The sequence below is a fragment of the Borostomias antarcticus genome (assembly GCF_949987555.1).
Source record: "Borostomias antarcticus genome assembly, chromosome: 32".
Lineage (NCBI taxonomy): Eukaryota > Metazoa > Chordata > Actinopteri > Stomiiformes > Stomiidae > Borostomias > Borostomias antarcticus.
Window position 1 is genome coordinate 392,505 of NC_140265.1, and position 19,569 is coordinate 412,073.

Genomic DNA, 19,569 nt, shown 5'->3' on the forward strand with positions numbered 1-19,569 from the left:
GATGTGTGAAGGAGCTCTGAGGTGATAGGATGTGTGAAGGATAGTTCTGAGGTGATAGGATGTGTGAAGGATAGTTCTGAGGTGATAGGATGTGTGAAGGATATCTCTGAGGTGATAGGATGTGTGAAGGAGCTCTGAGGTGATAGGATGTGTGAAGGAGCTCTGAGGTGATAGGATGTGTGAAGGAGTTCTGAGGTGATAGGATGTGTGAAGGATAGATCTGAGGTGATAGGATGTGTGAAGGATAGTTCTGAGGTGATAGGATGTGTGAAGGATAGGTCTGAGGTGATAGGATGTGTGAAGGATAGTTCTGAGGTGATAGGATGTGTGAAGGATAGTTCTGAGGTGATAGGATGTGTGAAGGATAGATCTGAGGTGATAGGATGTGTGAAGGATAGTTCTGAGGTGATAGGATGTGTGAAGGATAGTTCTGAGGTGATAGGATGTGTGAAGGATAGTTCTGAGGTGATAGGATGTGTGAAGGATAGTTCTGAGGTGATAGGATGTGTGAAGGATAGTTCTGAGGTGATAGGATGTGTGAAGGATAGTTCTGAGGTGATAGGATGTGTGAAGGATAGCTCTGAGGTGATAGGATGTGTGAAGGAGCGCTGAGGTGATAGGATGTGTGAAGGAGCTCTGAGGTGATAGGATGTGTGAAGGATAGTTCTGAGGTGATAGGATGTGTGAAGGATAGGTCTGAGGTGATAGGATGTGTGAAGGATAGGTCTGAGGTGATAGGATGTGTGAAGGAGCTCTGAGGTGATAGGATGTGTGAAGGATAGTTCTGAGGTGATAGGATGTGTGAAGGATAGTTCTGAGGTGATAGGATGTGTGAAGGATATCTCTGAGGTGATAGGATGTGTGAAGGATAGATCTGAGGTGATAGGATGTGTGAAGGATAGTTCTGAGGTGATAGGATGTGTGAAGGAGCTCTGAGGTGATAGGATGTGTGGAGGAGCTCTGAGGTGATAGGATGTGTGAAGGATAGTTCTGAGGTGATAGGATGTGTGAAGGATAGTTCTGAGGTGATAGGATGTGTGAAGGAGCTCTGAGGTGATAGGATGTGTGAAGGAGCTCTGAGGTGATAGGATGTGTGAAGGATAGTTCTGAGGTGATAGGATGTGTGAAGGATAGGTCTGAGGTGATAGGATGTGTGAAGGATAGTTCTGAGGTGATAGGATGTGTGAAGGATAGCTCTGAGGTGATAGGACGTGTGAAGGAGCTCTGAGGTGATAGGATGTGTGAAGGATAGGTCTGAGGTGATAGGATGTGTGAAGGAGCTCTCTGAGGTGATAGGATGTGTGAAGGATAGTTCTGAGGTGATAGGATGTGTGAAGGAGCTCTGAGGTGATAGGATGTGTGAAGGATAGGTCTGAGGTGATAGGATGTGTGAAGGATATCTCTGAGGTGATAGGATGTGTGAAGGATATCTCTGAGGTGATAGGATGTGTGAAGGAGCTCTAAGGTGATAGGATGTGTGAAGGATAGCTCTGATTGGCCGCACTGTGACACTCTGTAGCCTGAGCGTAGCGTAGACGACAACACAAGTTCACCAGATACACCGGACAATCACAACGTGCGTGGATGGGTCTAAAACCGCACCACGACCAGAACAGCAGCTACACGGGTTATTAGGGTTTTAGGAGGCAGACACGTGTTACAGTAAGGACTTGTATTTCATTGGTTCAAGCTGAGGTGGATTTGTAGAGAGATTGGAAACTATCGCCCCCTGGAGGCCAGGAAGAGAGAAGCCGCAGCAGTCGACCTGTTTGTGTGAGGAGCACCTGGATGACTCCCACCAAGTATCGACAGCAGTCTCTGGGTGATAATCGGCTCATGCTGCCCTGTGGTATAATGTTGCATTAGTTACAGATGATAAACAACCACGTGATGATAACATAAATACTGTATGAACGTAATGTACTGTCAATGAACTGCAAACTGTGGATTTTCAAGAGCAGCCGTTTCTCCTGAATGGAAATGTTTTGGCCGTTGCAGTGCATTTGTACCATAGATGTTTTCAAACTTAGAAAGTGTTTTGGATTTGCAGTTTGTTGACCCTTCTTGGCCACCGTACAGAGGTATTAACAAAAAGATCCCTTTTTTTTTGCACACAGAAACACACAGAGAAGCTCTTACACTATTCAACACAGTAGGCCTACAAGCACAGAACATAAATAAAAGATTTAATTGGATGCCACCATGTCACCTTGTTCATCACTTCCCATGTCCCTAACAGCTCCCCCCGCCCCCTCACTTCCACCCACACTCCATCCATCCCTTTACAACCTCCATCCCTCTCTCCCTCCATCCCTCTCTCCCTCCTCCACCTCCATCCCTCCTCCACCTCTCCCTTCTCCCCCTCCATCCCTCTCTCGCACTCCTCCACCTCCATCGCTCCTCCACCTCCATCCCTCCTCCCCCTCCATCCCTCTCTCCCTCCTCCCCCTCCATCCCTCTCTCCCTCCTCCATCCCTCCACCCCTCTCTCCCCCTCCATCCCTCTCTCCCTCCTCCACCTCCATCCCTCCTCCCCCTCCATCCCTCCTCCACCTCCATCCCTCCTCCACCCCTCTCTCCCTCCTCCACCTCCATCCCTCTCTCCCTCCTCCACCTCCCTCCTCCACCTCCATCCCTCTCTCCCTCCATCCCTCTCTCCCTCCTCCACCTCCATCCCTCTCTCCTTCCTTCACCTCCATCCCTCCTCCCCCTCCATCCCTCTCTCCCTCCTCCCCCCCTCTCTCCCTCCTCCCCCTCCATCCCTCCTCCCCTCCATCCCTCTCCCTCCTCCACCCCTCTCTCCCTCCTCCCCCTCCATCCCTCTCTCCATCCTCCCCCTCCACCTCCATCCCTCTCTCCCTCCTCCACCTCCATCCCTCTCTCCCTCCTCCACCTCCATCCCTCTCTCTCTCCTCCAGCTCATCCCTCTCTCCCTCCTCCCTCCTCTCTTCTCCTCCCTCCATCCCTCCTCCTCCCCCCTCACAGGCCGGCCGTGCTCACTGTGGTGTAGCTGCACCGGGACACGGAGGTGCCCATGGTTTGCGTGACATCGTCCCCCTCCCGGCCCATCGTCGCCCTCCCCCTGCCCCTCCCCCAGCGCCCCGCCCGGCAGCAGAGCGGGCGACGCGGGCAGTAGCGGGCGACGGTGGCGAGCAGCGCCTTGCGGAAGCGCGTGTTCATGAAGCAGTAGATGACGGGGTTGACGCAGGCCGAGGTGTAGGACAGCAGGTGGATGAAGGAGATGGGCGCCCCGGAGAGCGCCCGCTGGGCGGAGTGCAGGTCGAAGGCCTTCCAGGTGTTGACGGAGTACAGCGGCATCCAGCAGACGAAGAAGAGCGCCACGATGATGATGAGCATGCGGATCACGTGCTTCTTGGCCACCAGCTTGGCCTGCGACGTGTTGCTGCGCGGGCGCTCCGCCCTCGCCCTGGGGGCGACGCCCGCCGCGCCCTCGTCAGAGCCGGTGAGGGCGGACAGCTCCATGGCCGCCGCCGCCGGCCTCTTAGACACCTGGATGTAGCAGCCGTCGCCGTCGTCGTTGTTACCGTTGGCGTTAATTGCGGCGCTGTTGTTTTTGATGCCGCTCTTCAATACTGCAGTGGGAGGGGGGGGGGGTTGGGGGGAGGGGGGGATGGGATGAAAAGAGTTAAAAGGGAGTGAAGCTACAGACACACCGATCCAACATCAAAGAACTAAGGGTGATGAAGAACCGAGGATGATGAAGGACTACAGCCGACGGGAAACTAGTGCGCACGTTCTGCGCCTGCGTGAGATGAAATAACCCTCCGTACCAGCTGTGGTCTGGATCATCAAAAAAAGGAATAAAGTACTTTTTGTGTTGTCAATCACTGTATCTTGCCGTTTTTAATCTAACATTATTTTGTAGGGATTTGGGACTCAGCACTTTGAAACAGGAGATTTATAATTGTGTCTCTGGCTCGAACGAGCCTCTTTTCCTCGTGAGTCCAAATGATTGATGTACAAAATCAATTTTTTTTTGTATTTTAATCAAACTTAACAATATAGAGACGGTGTGTGTGTGAGCGGAGCAACGTTTCAGTGATCAACCAATCTCCTATCTTTAAAGAGAAACGCCTGGAAATCTCTGAATCAGCATTTCTGAATCAGCATTTCTGAATCAGCATTTCCAGGAGCGCGATTCAATTTGAGCTGCAAGCAGCAGGTCCTGGACGGTGGACGTAGACTCAGCCAGTTCTCACTCAGCCGTGTGCGATGGTCAAGCCTTTATTACGGGCGATCTATGAATCTATAGCCTAACGTATTAGTCTCATTCCTGCCCCTAGTATATTACGCTATATGAGCTGCTAATGTAGCCTACATGATACAGGTCATAGGTGATATTTCTGCTCTTTCAAGTAGCCTACTGTAAAAGGCTACTGCAGGTCACTCCTGTAACTTCTGAAATCGGAGCGATGTCTCTTTTCCCGACGCGCCCGCTCGCTCCAACGCCGATTCAACACGCTCAGTCCCGGGTGACACCGCAAGAACTCGGGCCGCCGACGCTCGCGACGCCTGTGGGCGGCCGATGACCGGCCCGGTGTGTCAGGGGTTTCAAGTTTCAAATCTTCTGCTTCTTTTCTGAGAGCAACATCCAACGGCAGACTGGACTCACTGGACACACACTCACACAACTCCAGACTCCACCTGCAGCTCAGTATGTTGCAGTGAACACAAAGATCACGTCTCACCCGTAGCCTCCCGGCCCTGACCCAGCTCAAACTGGATGCTCCTGTACAGCTCTCTGGAGATCAGGCCATAGGCAACGATCATCACCAGCCCAGGGATGAAGAACAGGATGGACAGTAACAGCAGATACCTGAGAAAAGAGAGAGGGAGCAAGAAATGAAGGGAAATGAATGACCAGTATATAGAAATATAGAAATCACCACGCGGTCACTTTGATCTTGACATCATTTGATGGCCTTTCATCATCCTCTCAGACTAATGCGCACACTTTGTGCAGCAGCAGATGACAGGAGCGCCGTTGTGCCCCGCCCCTTCCCCCACAAGAGAGCTGGGAGAGGAAGTCCACTGTGATGTTCTGATGTTGCGTGGGCGTGTGATTCTCTGAACTCATCCTCCTCAACTCGCCTTTCATCTGCCGGCGGCCCTCGGAGCGAGGAGAGCTCGCCTCTGACAACCAAAACGCCTTTTCATCACTCGGCCGTTTGATAAGAGTCGCTAATTCCACAGACAAAAGGCAGCGGCAGGAAGTGGGCGCGGGGAGCAGGAAGTGGGCGCGGGAAGCAGGAAGCGGGCGCGGGGAGCAGGAAGTGGGCGCGGGGAGCAGGAAGTGGGCGCGGGGAGCAGGAAGTGGGCACGGGGAGCAGGAAGTGGGCGCGGGGAGCAGGAAGTGGGTGAGGGGAGCAGGAAGTGGGCGCGGGGAGCAGGAAGTGGGCGCGGGGAGGACGGGGGACGGGCGGGGAGGGTCCGGCAGACGGACGCTCTTTGATCCAGAGGATCTCTGCCGTCAGCTCCCAGAGGGCCGAGGGGCAGAGCACAGATCGTGTCCCCACGGCACGGTGGCAATTATTTCCGTTCTTTGAACACAGACAATAACAGAAGGTATACTACATAAAAGCCAAAACATAACAACGGATGCATAAATCATCTTCTGAATCACTTTTTATTTTTTTTGATTTTTTGAGGGCGAATTATATTACCCCCGTCTAAGACAAAAACAGATGAGGGGTCCAAAATCAAACCCCTTATAGTTCATTTGAAGAGGGCAGCTGCTGTTTAAAGATTCAAGATTGCTTTTATTTGTCACATGTAGCCTAATGTACGGAGAAACCTCACAGTGAAATGTACGCTACAGATAAACTCTTATACTCAATCCTACATGTAATGTGTGTGTACAAGTTACACATTTACAATTTACAAAATTACAATTTAAAAATTAACACAAATTACACTATAAGTAACACTATAAGTAATAACAGATGCATAAATCATCTTCTACTTTTGAACGTCAGAGGGCGACCTGAGAATAATCCACTACAGTAAGAATAAAAACAGATGAGGCGTCCAAAATCAAACCCCTTCTGGATCCTTTGAAGAGGTCAGGTTCTGTGTTCAATTATGAATCAGATGGATCAAAATCCATTCTTCTTTGCGAGATCACACTTATTATCTGGACACTTCGCCTTGTCTCCGATCTCTCTCCGTTTCTCGGCTCTCCCTTTAACTTCCCTTATCTCTCTGCCTCTCTCGCCCTCTCTTTAATTATCATTCCGTCTCTATCTCTCTCTTTCTTTCTTCCGTTGTGTTCGGGTTTGACAGACAGTGCCCTGACAGAGTCTCTGGAGCGAAGCGCACCACATGAATAGAGAGAGATCTACACTTCTTTCCAGCGGTCCTGGGAGAGTCTCTATTTCCCCCTAATTGCCGTGCTCCGTTTTCTTACAGTTGTTTATGTAGGGATTCATGGAAAGACCAGCGCAGCGAAATGAAGCAGCGATAGAGCAGCCGTTTACTGATAAGAGGATTTGCTCACTGTGAACTCACACTATTGAGGGGGTGGGAGGGGCCTTTCTGGATTCAGACCGGCTCTTAATAAACCCTGCGTCCTCGGGGGGAATTCAGTTCAGTTCCCTCTCACTTCACTTCCCGTCTATCATAAGATTGCTTCTCTGATCCTCGGGCCGTTCAGGCGATTCATTTAGAGGACGTATCGTCTTCCTCCTGTCACTGCAGGTGGACTGCATCTGTGCTGATTCTAACTCACGCGTCAAAGGAAGTGGAGGGAAGGTGAGATGAAGCTACTTTATGGACAGAAATATCGGAAAACAGCCCAGATTGCTCCAGAGCCAGGAGAGACCCCCACTCTGGATAAAACACAGCTCAATATGACCCCCCCACTCTGGATAAAACACAGCTCAATATGACCCCCCCACTCTGGATAAAACACAGCTCAATATGACCCCCCCACTCTGGATAAAACACACCTCAATACGCCCCCCCCACTCTGGATAAAACACACCTCAATATGACCCCCCCACTCTGGATAAAACACAGCTCAATATGACCCCCCCACTCTGGATAAAACACACCTCAATATGACCCCCCCACCCTGGATAAAACACAGCTCAATATGACCCCCCCACTCTGGATAAAACACACCTCAATATGACCCCCCCACCCTGGATAAAACACAGCTCAATATGACCCCCCCACTATGACCCCCCCACTCTGGATAAGTGTTCCTCTCGTTTTACTCAAAACCTCAACATGGTTGCTTTAAAGCCACTGAGGAAGACAGAAGCCAAAACATCTGGCGTTATTAAAGCCCATCATGTTGAAGAGAGGAACATGTTTCCAGAGCTCGGGTCGTTCTGACCTGTTTCAGGGTAGATGATGCCTTCAGCACTAGATTATGCTCTTAGTCACTAGATGATGCTCTTAGTCACTAGATGATGCTCTTAGTCACTAGATGATGCTCTTAGTCACTAGATGATGCTCTTAGTCACTAGATGATGCTCTTAGTCACTAGATGATGCTCTTAGTCACTAGATGATGCTCTTAGTCACTAGATGATGCTCTTAGTCACTAGATGATGCTCTTAGTCACTAGATGATGCTCTTAGTCACTAGATGATGCTCTTAGTCACTAGATGATGCTCTTAGTCACTAGATGATGCTCTTAGTCACTAGATGATGCTCTTAGTCACTAGATGATGCTCTTAGTCACTAGATGATGCTCTTAGTCACTAGATGATGCTCTTAGTCACTAGATGATGCTCTTAGTCACTAGATGATGCTCTTAGTCACTAGATGATGCTCTTAGTCACTAGATGATGCTCTTAGTCACTAGATGATGCTCTTAGTCACTAGATGATGCTCTTAGTCACTAGATGATGCTCTTAGTCACTAGATGATGCTCTTAGTCACTAGATGATGCTCTTAGTCACTAGATTATGCTCTTAGTCACTTGTTTTAGAGAGAAGATGCACTTGTGAGTTCTGGTGAGTAGTAGAACATTGGCTCTTCCTACGTTAAATGCAATTATTGTTAGTCGCTTTGGATAAAAGCGTCTGCTAAATGACTGTAATGTAATGAGTAACTCAACGCTGGGTTAAAACGGAAGAAACCGTGTTTTTTTGTGAGTGAGCAGGTTGTTAAACGGGGAGCCGGTCTGGACCACCCACCATGTCTGTTCCACCTGGTCGCTGGGCCAGGTCAGGCGACACATGTGACCCACGCTGCTGTCGGCCTTGGGGAAGGCCTTGAGGGCGCTGAAGACTGGGTAGGGCGCCATGATGACCAGAGACAGGGCCCAGGTGGCGGCGATGACGCGGTAGGCGTGTGACGGCGTCTGCCAGGCGCGGGACTTCAGGGGGTTGCAGATGGCGCTGTACCTCTCGATGGCGATGGCCACCAGGCTGAAGGTGGAGATGCTGACAGAGATCCCTGCAGAGAAGAGGAGGAGGGGGAGGGAGGAGGAGGGGGAGGAGGAGGAAGGAGAGGAGGAGGACGGACGGAGAGGAGGGGGTGGAGGAGGAGAGGGAGGAGGAGGAGGAGGAGGGAGAGGGAGGAGGAGGAGGAGGGAGAGGAGGGGGTGGAGGAGGAGGAGGAGGGAGAGGGAGGAGGGGGGGTAAGTGGTTAACCCGTCCCATCGTCCTTCCCTCAAGGCCAGCCCAGAGCAGACAGTAGGCGCGCCACGTGAGACGAAACTAAAGCTTCTTTTCTCTATCTCATTGTCAAGGCCGGTCATGGAACAACAATCCATTTCATGCACTCAGAAAGACAAACAGCCCCCCTGTCTTGCTTGTGTGCTGGAACTCTAATTGCTTTTCAAAACCCAGACTCACAACTGCGTTCAACTCCAGGCTCACAACTGGATTTTCAGTGAAAATCCCTCAGCCCAAGAGCTGTGTTTGCATATATGAATATGCATAGTCTGGGGAGAAAGAATGCACTCAGCACACCAAGTTGGATTTGATTAAATGGCGTTAAAATGTTAACACATACATTACATACCAGTCATTGCTTTTATCCAAAACGACTTACAATATACAACACAAGTGCATTCAACATATAAGTAATTAAAGCAGCTCAACGTAGGATGTGGTATTTTTGTGATTTGGTGCCCCCTACAGGTTCACTTTTGCACACTATTTTCTTAACCAGTGTTAAAGTGCCCAAAAGCTTGTCAGTAGTGATGTTGAAGTCATCAAGCAGAGTGCAGAGCCATCGTCTGGGAGGTGTGAGACTAATGAGCTCCTCCAGGAACTCACCCTGGGGGCCTGGTGAGAGATACACCACACTGGTGGTGGATCTGACTGGAAGAGTGACAGGAAATGGCGCCCAGAGATGGCATCGATGCGAGGGGAGGAGGGGGGGAGGGGAGAGGAGGGAGGGCAGGGAGGGGGGGCAGGAGAGAGGAGGGAGGGCAGGGGGGAGGAGGGAACCCTACTGCACTGGCCGGCCTGCCTCTCCTTCAGGAAGTGTTGGCAGACTTCCAGTCCTCCGTCGAGGGCAGAGCCAGAGCTGAAGACCATGAAGGCTCATCTCTGGATAAGGTTAAGGATGAAAAGGTCAAGAAACCACATATCTGCAGTCAACATATACATTCTCCCATGAGAAATCCCTCCGTCTGCCCTATGGCCTACGCACTCCTATAATCCTCCCTTTAATAATAACCTGCAGTGGAAGAATGGATAAGATGGTTTATTCTTATCTACGAGTGAACCGGAGTCCTTTTAAAGAGGAACTCTATGTGTGAGTTTTGGGAGCAGATTTTACAAAGCTTGCTGGCCAAGCTTCTCAGATGCTTAAGACTCAGTTTTCCTCCATCCAAACAATCCCACCTCTATAAGGCAGCAGCAGCGTACGTTATAAGGCAGCAGCGTACGTTATAAGGCAGCAGCGTACGTTATAAAGCAGCAGCGTACGTTATAAAGCAGCAGCGTACGTTATAAAGCAGCAGCGTACGTTATAAAGCAGCAGCGTACGTTATAAGGCAGCAGCGTACGTTATAAACCAGCAGCGTACGTTATAAAGCAGCAGCGTACGTTATAAAGCAGCAGCGTACATTATAAGGCAGCAGCGTACGTTATAAGGCAGCAGCACACAATGTAATGAGAACAGTGAATGAAGGAAAGAGGGAATATGTTGAGAAGATGGAATTAACATTTAAACAACGTGACCACAGAAGTGTGTGGTGGGGATTAAACACCATGAGTGAATACAAGGGATCTCTATCCTCCTCAAGAGGTGAAGACACTGCTCTTATGAACAGCCTGGACACTTTCTATGACTATAAGGGATCTCCATCCTCCTCAGGAAGTGAAGACACTGCTCTTATGAACAGCCTGGACACTTTATTTTAATTTTAACACTTAAATCTTTATTGTATTTCCCATTTTCACTCAGACAAAACAAAACAGTGTCAGGGGCTCTGCACTCTCACAATGTCTGTCACAATATCAATATACGGTCGTCCAATGTCTGTTCACCCACGTTGATGTCGTTAAAAAGGGTCCTGTATCGCGACCATTTCTCCCATTTTATTTCAAATACATCCTCTGGAAGTCTTAACCTGTGGGTAAATTTCTCCATCTTATAGATCTCCTCCACAATACCTGGCATTGTTCCTGGGTGGGAGGGTCTGGTTTAATCCACAGCCTCGTTACTGCCTTCTTACTAGCAGACAATAATACTTTAACTATGTATTTATCCTCTCCTCTTACAATATAATTCGTCAGTCACCCCAAATACAGCACAGTACATGATTGAGGCAGTGCATATTCCAATATTCCTTCCAATGTCTTACATGCATCATCCCAGTACTGATCCATCTTGCCTGAGCACTTCTATGCTCGCTTTGAGACCAACAGCAGCCGGACAGCCCTCGCACCTGAGGCGGAGGAGTGCGGAGAGGAAGGTGTTTGAACAGGTGAACACCAGGGAAGCTGCAGGACCAGACCAACTGGCTCTTGTGTTCACAGTGATAATCTACCTGTCCCTGGCCCAGTCCATCGTCCCCACAAGCTTCAAGAAGTCCTCCATCATCCCCGTACCCAAGAAGCCAAGACCAGTCTGCCTCCATGACTAGCGCCCGCTAGCTCTCACCTCCGTGGTGATGACTTTGAGAAGCTGGTCAAGGAACACATCTGCTCCTCACTGTCCAGCACTAGACCTCCTACAGTCTGCATACAAACCCAACAGATCCACAGATGATGTAATGGCCCACATCCTCCACACTTCCCTAACCCACCTAGACAAGAGCAAGGGGAACGTGTGAGACTTCTGTTCATTAACTACAGTTCAGCTTTCAACACTATAACCCCACCCAGACTCAACACCAAGATCAGGGTCCTGGGGAAAAGTGAAGTCCTTTGCAAGTGGATCCTGGACTTCCTGTCAGACAGACCTCAGGTGGTGAAGGTAGTCAACCGTACCTCATCCTACCTCACCCTCAACACAGGATTCCCCCAGGGCTGTGTGCTATCGCCACTACTCTACTCCCTGTACATGCATGACTGTATAGCTACCTTTGATACCATCATCAAGTTTTCTGACGATACAGCAGTGATAGGCCTGATCACAACAATGATGAGAGGGCCGACCTGGAGGAGGTGAGGGATCTGACCCAGTGGTGCCACGGAAACAACTTCCATCTGAACGTCAACAAGACAAAGGAGATGGTGGTGGACTTTGAGAGGAAGCAGGAGAGGAACTACACCCCTCTAATCATCAACCTGTAGAGAGAGTGGACAGCTTCAAGTACCTTGGCGTCCAGATCACCAAGGACCTGACATGGTCAACACACACAGACACTGTGGTGATGAAAGCACGTCAGAGACTGAACCACCTCAGACAGCTGAGGAAATTCAGAGCGTCCCACCAGATCTGACGAAGCTTCTACTCATCCACGACCGAGAGAATCCTGACTGGGAATATCCCCACCTGACTGGGAATATCCCCACCTGACTGGGAATATCACCACCTGACTGGGAATATCACCACCTGACTGGGAATATCACCACCTGACTGGGAATACCACCACCTGACTGGGAATATCACCACCTGACTGGGAATATCACCACCTGACTGGGAATATCACCACCTGACTGGGAATATCACCACCTGACTGGGAATATCACCACCTGACTGGGAATATCACCACCTGACTGGGAATATCACCACCTGACTGGGAATATCACCACCTGACTGGGAATATCACCACCTGACTGGGAATACCACCACCTGACTGGGAATACCACCACCTGACTGGGAATATCACCACCTGACTGGGAATACCACCACCTGACTGGGAATACCACCACCTGACTGGGAATATCACACCACCTGACTGGGAATATCACACCACCTGACTGGGAATATCACCACCTGACTGGGAATATCACCACCTGACTGGGAATATCACCACCTGACTGGGAATATCACCACCTGACTGGGAATATCACCACCTGACTGGGAATATCACCACTTGACTGGGAATATCACCACCTGACTGGGAATATCACCACCTGACTGGGAATATCACCACCTGACTGGGAATATCACCACCTGACTGGGAATATCACCACCTGACTGGGAATATCACCACCTGACTGGGAATATCACCACCTGACTGGGAATATCACCACCTGACTGGGAATATCACCACCTGACTGGGAATATCACCCCCTGACTGGGAATATCTCCACCTGACTGGGAATATCACCACCTGACTGGGAATATCACCACCTGACTGGGAATATCACCACCTGACTGGGAATATCACCACCTGGTACGGGAATATCACCACCTGACTGGGAATATCACCACCTGACTGGGAATATCACCACCTGACTGGGAATATCACCACCTGACTGGGAATATCACCACCTGACTGGGAATATCACCACCTGACTGGGAATATCACCACCTGACTGGGAATATCACCACCTGACTGGGAATATCACCACCTGACTGGGAATATCACCCCCTGACTGGGAATATCACCACCTGACTGGGAATATCACCACCTGACTGGGAATATCACCACCAGACTGGGAATATCACCACCAGACTGGGAATATCCCCACCAGACTGGGAATATCACCACCAGACTGGGAATATCACCACCTGACTGGGAATATCACCACCTGACTGGGAATATCACCACCTGACTGGGAATATCACCACCTGACTGGGAATATCACCACCTGACTGGGAATATCACCACCTGACTGGGAATATCACCACCTGACTGGGAATATCACCACCTGGTACGGGAGCAGCAGCTCTCAGGATCACAAGGCCCTACAGAGAGTGATACGGTCAGCGGAACGTACCTTGGGGGGGCCACGCCCTCACCTCGAAAACAGCTACTCCAGAAGAAGCAAGACCAACAGAATCCTGAGAGACCCCAGCCACCCAGGCAAGGACTGTTCTCTCATGTAAACACACATGGCAAGCATGGAGAGACAAGCATGGAGAGACAAGCATGGAGAGACAAGCACGGAGAGACAAGCATGGAGAGACAAGCATGGAGACAAGCATGGAAGCATGGAGAGACAAGCATGGAGAGACAAGCATGGAGAGACAAGCATGGAGAGACAAGCATGGAAGCATGGAGAGACAAGCATGGAGAGACAAGCATGGAGACACAAGCATGGAGAGACAAGCATGGAGAGACAAGCATGGAGAGACTCAGGAAGAGCTTCTCTCCGCAAGTCATCTGGCTCCTGAATGACTCTATATAAGGTATAGTACCACTATACCCCCTGGTACCCCCCCCCCACTCCCCGCCCCTAGGATGGATTATTTATTATAGCTAAAGCATGTATATAACTCACCCATCCATGTCCCCCTTCTATTTATTTATTTATGTATTTATTTATGTATTTATTTATGCATTTATTTATTTGTTGTTTGTTTGTTTGTTTATATCCATAAATCCATCCATATGTACGTAATCCATTCAGACCGGTATCTATACCATCTTACCTTCATCTTATACCATATATATATACCGTATATGCATTGTATTCATTATGCAATTTGTACATTATGTAATCTCTAATTTAGTATTTTGAAAGTTGAGTATTGGAGTTTAGTTTATAATTTTCATCATGTCACTGTGACTGTACACCTGTACATTATCAAACACGTGACACATCAAAGGATTCTTCAATCTCCCTGACTGCATACTTTGATGAATACTGCTTGATGAAAGTCACACACTCATACACTGCATACAGAAGCATTCACCACACACACACACACACACACACGCGCACACACACACACACACACACACACACACGTACACACACACACACACACACACACACACACACAGTAACAATAAATAATGCACAGAGAAGCCACGCTCTACAGGAATATCTACAGGCGACTCCCTGGATGGATGGAGCTCTAATGTGAGGTTGTAACACATTTTCTAAGGTTATGAAACTAAATCAATGTTAGAGGAGAGTTATTATGGGCCTGTTCATTGATTGCTTTTCCATGATGGAACTCTATTGCCAATGGGCTGCCCTTGTACCGCTCAGATTAATGAGGGTCTCAGAACCAAACTCACCTGGAAAAACCGTGTTGAAAATACATGAGTTCTGTCTGTACAGGCTGGAGATAGAGGGCTCTCCAAAAGGTTTGACTGGTGATCTGTGTGTGTGTGTGTGTGTGTGTGTGTTTCTCTCTCTCTCTCTTCCATGTTCCCTCTGTTCCTCTCGTCCTGTAACGTTATGCCCTGTGGGGTCGGAGTGTGACCGTTCCCTGTAGAGTCAACATGATTTATCTCATTCTGATGTGTGACCTCCGCTGGTGCCCTAAGGCCAACGTCCTCTCACAGTCACAGACCTACAACAGCACCCTATTCTGAACACGCAGTCATATTGAATATACCACATTTCATTATGTAATATTTCAAATAGACAGGGTGGCATGAATTCATTCAAAACCATTTTGGAGTCCAGGGAGCATCACGCATAAAGCATTTGGTACTATTTTCATGAAAGGTGAATAAATTACTCATGAAAGGTGAATACATGATTCCGGTCGTACATATTAGTTGTATTTCTGTAGTTTGGACTTTGCTTTACCCAGATGTACCTCCCAGTTCTTAGAATCACAACAATGAAACACTACAAATAATGTTACACAGCATTGAACTCGACTGACCTCAACCCATAACATTGGCATTCAAAGTGCCACACTTCTGCAAGGCTCATAGCCAGACCTACCTCCACACTTCTATGAGCCTCACATAGTCAGACCTATCCCCACACTTCTATGAGCCTCACATAGTCAGACCCACCTCCACACTTCTGTGAGCCTCACATAGTCAGACCCACCTCCACACTTCATCTACGCTGTGCCAGTGCTGGGAAAAGGACTGCTTGGACTCATTACCATTCTAGGATAGGGGGAAAAACACTGCATTTCTTTAAACCAATTATAATCGTCTTAGGCGGAGCGGTTTCTAGGTTGTTATTGTTTCACGTAGTCTGGATTGAATCTGATTGGGCCGACAGCACTGATTGGGCAGTAATAAACAAATGACAAGGCTTATCCCCAAAACCTACATCCGTTGAGTCAGACCTACACTTCTACCAAGTGATCCACACGCAACTAAAGGGACTTTATAGGGAAGCCTTACCCATGAAGTAAGTGACAGTCTTGCACATGGCAGCTCCGAAGATGAAGTCCCCAAGGATGTTGGGGATGAGCGTGAAGGGCATGCAGAAGACAGCCATCATCAGGTCGCTGAGCGCCAGCGACAGCAGGAAGGAGTTGGTGACGGTGCGCATGCGCTTGTTCAACATCAGGACCGCAATGATCAGCAGATTCCCGAAGACGCTCAGCAGGAAGATGAGGGAATAAAGAAGAATCCGCATCTCTGGGAGGGAAAGGGACGGAGAGAAAGGGATGATTTCAATATTTTACTGTACTCTAAACACAGTTCATAATCATAGCTAGTCTCTAAGTTCCTGTGAACACAATAGACATACTTCATTGGTATTCGGCCCTGCACATAGCTGTGTACACTATGCTCGCCACTGGCAGCAGCTAGTTGAGCATCAACATCAGTGTGTGAGAGAACGCAGCGCCAGAGGGCTTCCAGGAGGCCCGGCGCTCAGACATGGCTCTTGGGGTTTGAGGCTGGGTTCTTGGGGTTTGAGGCTGAGGGGATGTGACAGGACAGGGGTCCCGCTGGCCGGGGCAGACGGGGTGACCCAGAGAAGGGAGGGTTAACCGGTGAGCTCAGACGACGCTCAGTCCAACGCTACACGCTGCGCACCCTGACTCATCTTCCTGTCAGATATCTGGAGGCGTCGCCAGCCTAGCGAGCCACAGCCAAGCGTTAGTTCCACCGTGAGACCAGGGCATGTTTCTGGGGAGCCAGAGACATATTCAGTCGAGCTTTGAAAATCGATATCACCGATGTGGGAATACAAATAGAAAACATATCTATGGAAAAAATAGCCCGTTTTGCTTCAATAACTGTAGAGGAGGCATGTCTTTCAACCATACACTCAGTTCTAATTGGGCAACTATTTCAACTGCTGACTCTTGTGTCTAGCCCGGCTTGTGTTTATGATCCTGTCGCAAACTGGTAATATATCATTTGACTGTGGATTAGCATATCAATTAGCATATCAATCACACAGTACAGAATAATTAGCATATCAATTAGCATATCAATCACACAGTACAAAAGGAGAATCCTTTATGGAGTAGATCCAGCCACTCAGTAAAGACTAACACCTCCAGTAGACCCCAGTCACTCAGTAAAGACTAACACCTCCAGTAGACACTCAGTAAAGACTAACACCTCCAGTAGAAACCAGCCACTCAGTAAAGACCAACACCTCCAGTAGATCCAGTCACTCAGTAAAGACTAACACCTCCAGTAGATCCAGCCACTCAGTAAAGACTAACACCTCCAGTAGAGACACCCAGTAAAGACCAACACCTCCAGTAGAAACCAGCCCCTCAGTAAAGACTAACACATCCAGTAGAAACCAGCCCCTCAGTAAAGACTAACACCTCCAGTAGACACTCAGTAAAGACCAACACCTCCAGTAGACACCAGCCACCCAGTAAAGACTAACACCTCCAGTAGATCCAACCACTCAGTAAAGACTAACACCTCCAGTAGAAACCAGTCACTCAGTAAAGACCAACACCTCCAGTAGACACCAGTCACTCAGTAAAGACTAACACCTCCAGTAGAAACCAGCCACCCAGTAAAGACCAACACCTCCAGTAGAAACCAGTCACTCAGTAAAGACCAACACCTCCAGTAGATCCACTCAGTAAAGACTAACACCTCCAGTAGACACCAGACACCCAGTAAAGACTAAGGCCTCTGGTTCATAGTCAACCCAAGCTACGCTGACGCGGCTCTACGCACGTATTTTGGGTCACTCTGAGCGCGCGGGATCGCCGCCTTGCGTCAGCGCCCCTATCTGTTCGTGTGAAATAGCACTTGCGCTCGCGTCAAGTTACAGTACACATTTCTGCAAGACACACATTGCTACGCACTGACGCGTCAACGTCACCTTGCGTAGCCTTGCGTAGCTTGCGCTAGCGTAGCTTGCGCTAGCGTAGCTTGCGTTGACTATGAATGGGCCCTAACACCTCCAGTAGATCCAGCCCTTCACTGAAGACTAACACCTCCAGTTGACAGACACCATGACATTAATGACAATATGATATAATGTCAGTGAAATTAAATGGGAGAGAAGTGATACGTAGCTAAGATCCGTCAGTGAAGCTAATGCGGCGCGTCCCAGACGACGAGCGGAGACCCATGCAATCAACCTCAGGTGCATTAGGCTGCTACTTGGCGGCTACACGCACTGCTCTTATGGACTGGACAAACTTATACATTTGTGCTGATATCAAAGATGATGACATGGTCGCCAGTGGAAACAATGGTGATGATGGGGCCAAATAGTCCTTATGATGCTAGTGGTGGTGGTGCTGATAATGATGATGATGATGATGGTGAAGATGATTGATGATGATGCAGCCACTTACTTTCTCATTCCTGTAGGTACACAGCTATATATATATATATAATGTCTATATGTCTACCTACGGTAGGAAGTGGAATTGATTAGTATATATATATATGATGTCTATATGTCTACCTATAGTAGGAAGTGGAATTGATTAGTGCTGATAAGATGTTGTAAGGACAAGGAATAACAAGAATTCCAATGCACCCATACCTGTTATATATATATACTGGTTAAATGGAAAAATAAACATTCTATTCCTCAAAGTGAAGTGAGAGAGATGGGAGGGGTAGAAAGAGACTAACAGACAGGCAAACAGACAGACAGACAGACAGACAGACAGACAGACAGACAGGGACAGACAGGCAGACAGACAGACAGACAGGCAGACAGACAGAGAGGGGCAGACAGACAGACAGACAGACAGACAGACAGACAGACAGACAGACAGACAGACAGACAGACAGACAGAGGAAGAGAGAGGGACAGACAGAGGAAGAGAGAGGGAGAGAGAGAGGAAGAGAGAGGGACAGACAGAGGAAGAGAGAGGGACAGAGAGAGGAACAGAGAGAGGGACAGAGAGAGGAAGATAGAGGGACAGAGAGAGGAACAGAGAGAGGGACAGAGAGAGGAAGAGAGAGGGACAGAGAGAGGAAGAGAGAGGGACAGAGAGGGAGAGAGGGACAGAGAGGAAGAGAGAGGGACAGAGAGAGGAAGATAGAGGGACAGAGAGAGGAAGAGAGAGGGACAGAGAGGGAGAGAGGGACAGAGAGAGGAAGAGAGAGGGACAGAGAGAGGAAGAGAGAGGGACAGAGAGGAAGAGAGAGAGAGGGACAGAGAGAAGAAGAGAGAGGGACAGAGAGAGGGACAGAGAGAGGAAGATAGAGAGAGGGACAGAGAGAATCCCACATCAATGCACCGATGCTTCTATAGAGTGAATTGAAGTGAATTATTTAGGAGTGTAATGTTAGTTATGCAGCACAGAGGAAAATTATTCCATACTTTTGTTTCAGCCTGATCAAATAGTTCCTAAGCCTACAGAACATGTCCTGAGTATCAGCTGTCTTACTGGGGGGAGAGATATGAGAGGTATCCTTTGAGATGACTTCACATGACAATACATCAAACACTTCTTGCTAAAATATCCGTGGCACGGTAAAATGGCAAACGGAATATTGTCTCAGAAGTTATGAAGCAATAGGCTATAAAGTAACCTAACAGAATCAGGCAAACTTTTATTTCCACTTTTTTTCACAGTCACGGCTGATAATTAAACGCAATTGCGTCCTGTTGGGAACCCTATCTCAAACCCCAGCACAGAGGCTGAATCTCGTCAAGTTATTCATCCACAGACCTACCTTTCTGCGTAGCGACTGGTCTCAGATCAGCAGACGCATTGCTACAGGTGGTGTTCGTAACTTCCAGGCTGATAGACGAGTTCCCCGCTGCGCTCAGACAGTCCAGGAACTCAGTCACACTCTGATTCGACGTTTCTGAAGCCATTCTTGTTTCACTGTGAATCAAAACCACATTCTAGTGCATTCCTTAACT

General features: G+C 48.8%; 1 protein-coding gene across 1 annotated transcript; it reads right to left on the reverse strand.

The window, feature by feature from the left end:
* Positions 1 to 2,978: 2,978 nt before the first annotated feature.
* Positions 2,979 to 15,888, reverse strand: cckbra (cholecystokinin B receptor a; the record flags this gene model as incomplete). Its single annotated transcript, XM_084460450.1, has 4 exons — positions 2,979 to 3,592; positions 4,709 to 4,836; positions 8,167 to 8,428; positions 15,651 to 15,888. 4 exons carry the CDS (start codon positions 15,886 to 15,888, stop codon positions 2,979 to 2,981), a joined length of 1,242 nt encoding a protein of 413 aa, XP_084316576.1.
* Positions 15,889 to 19,569: the final 3,681 nt, after the last annotated feature.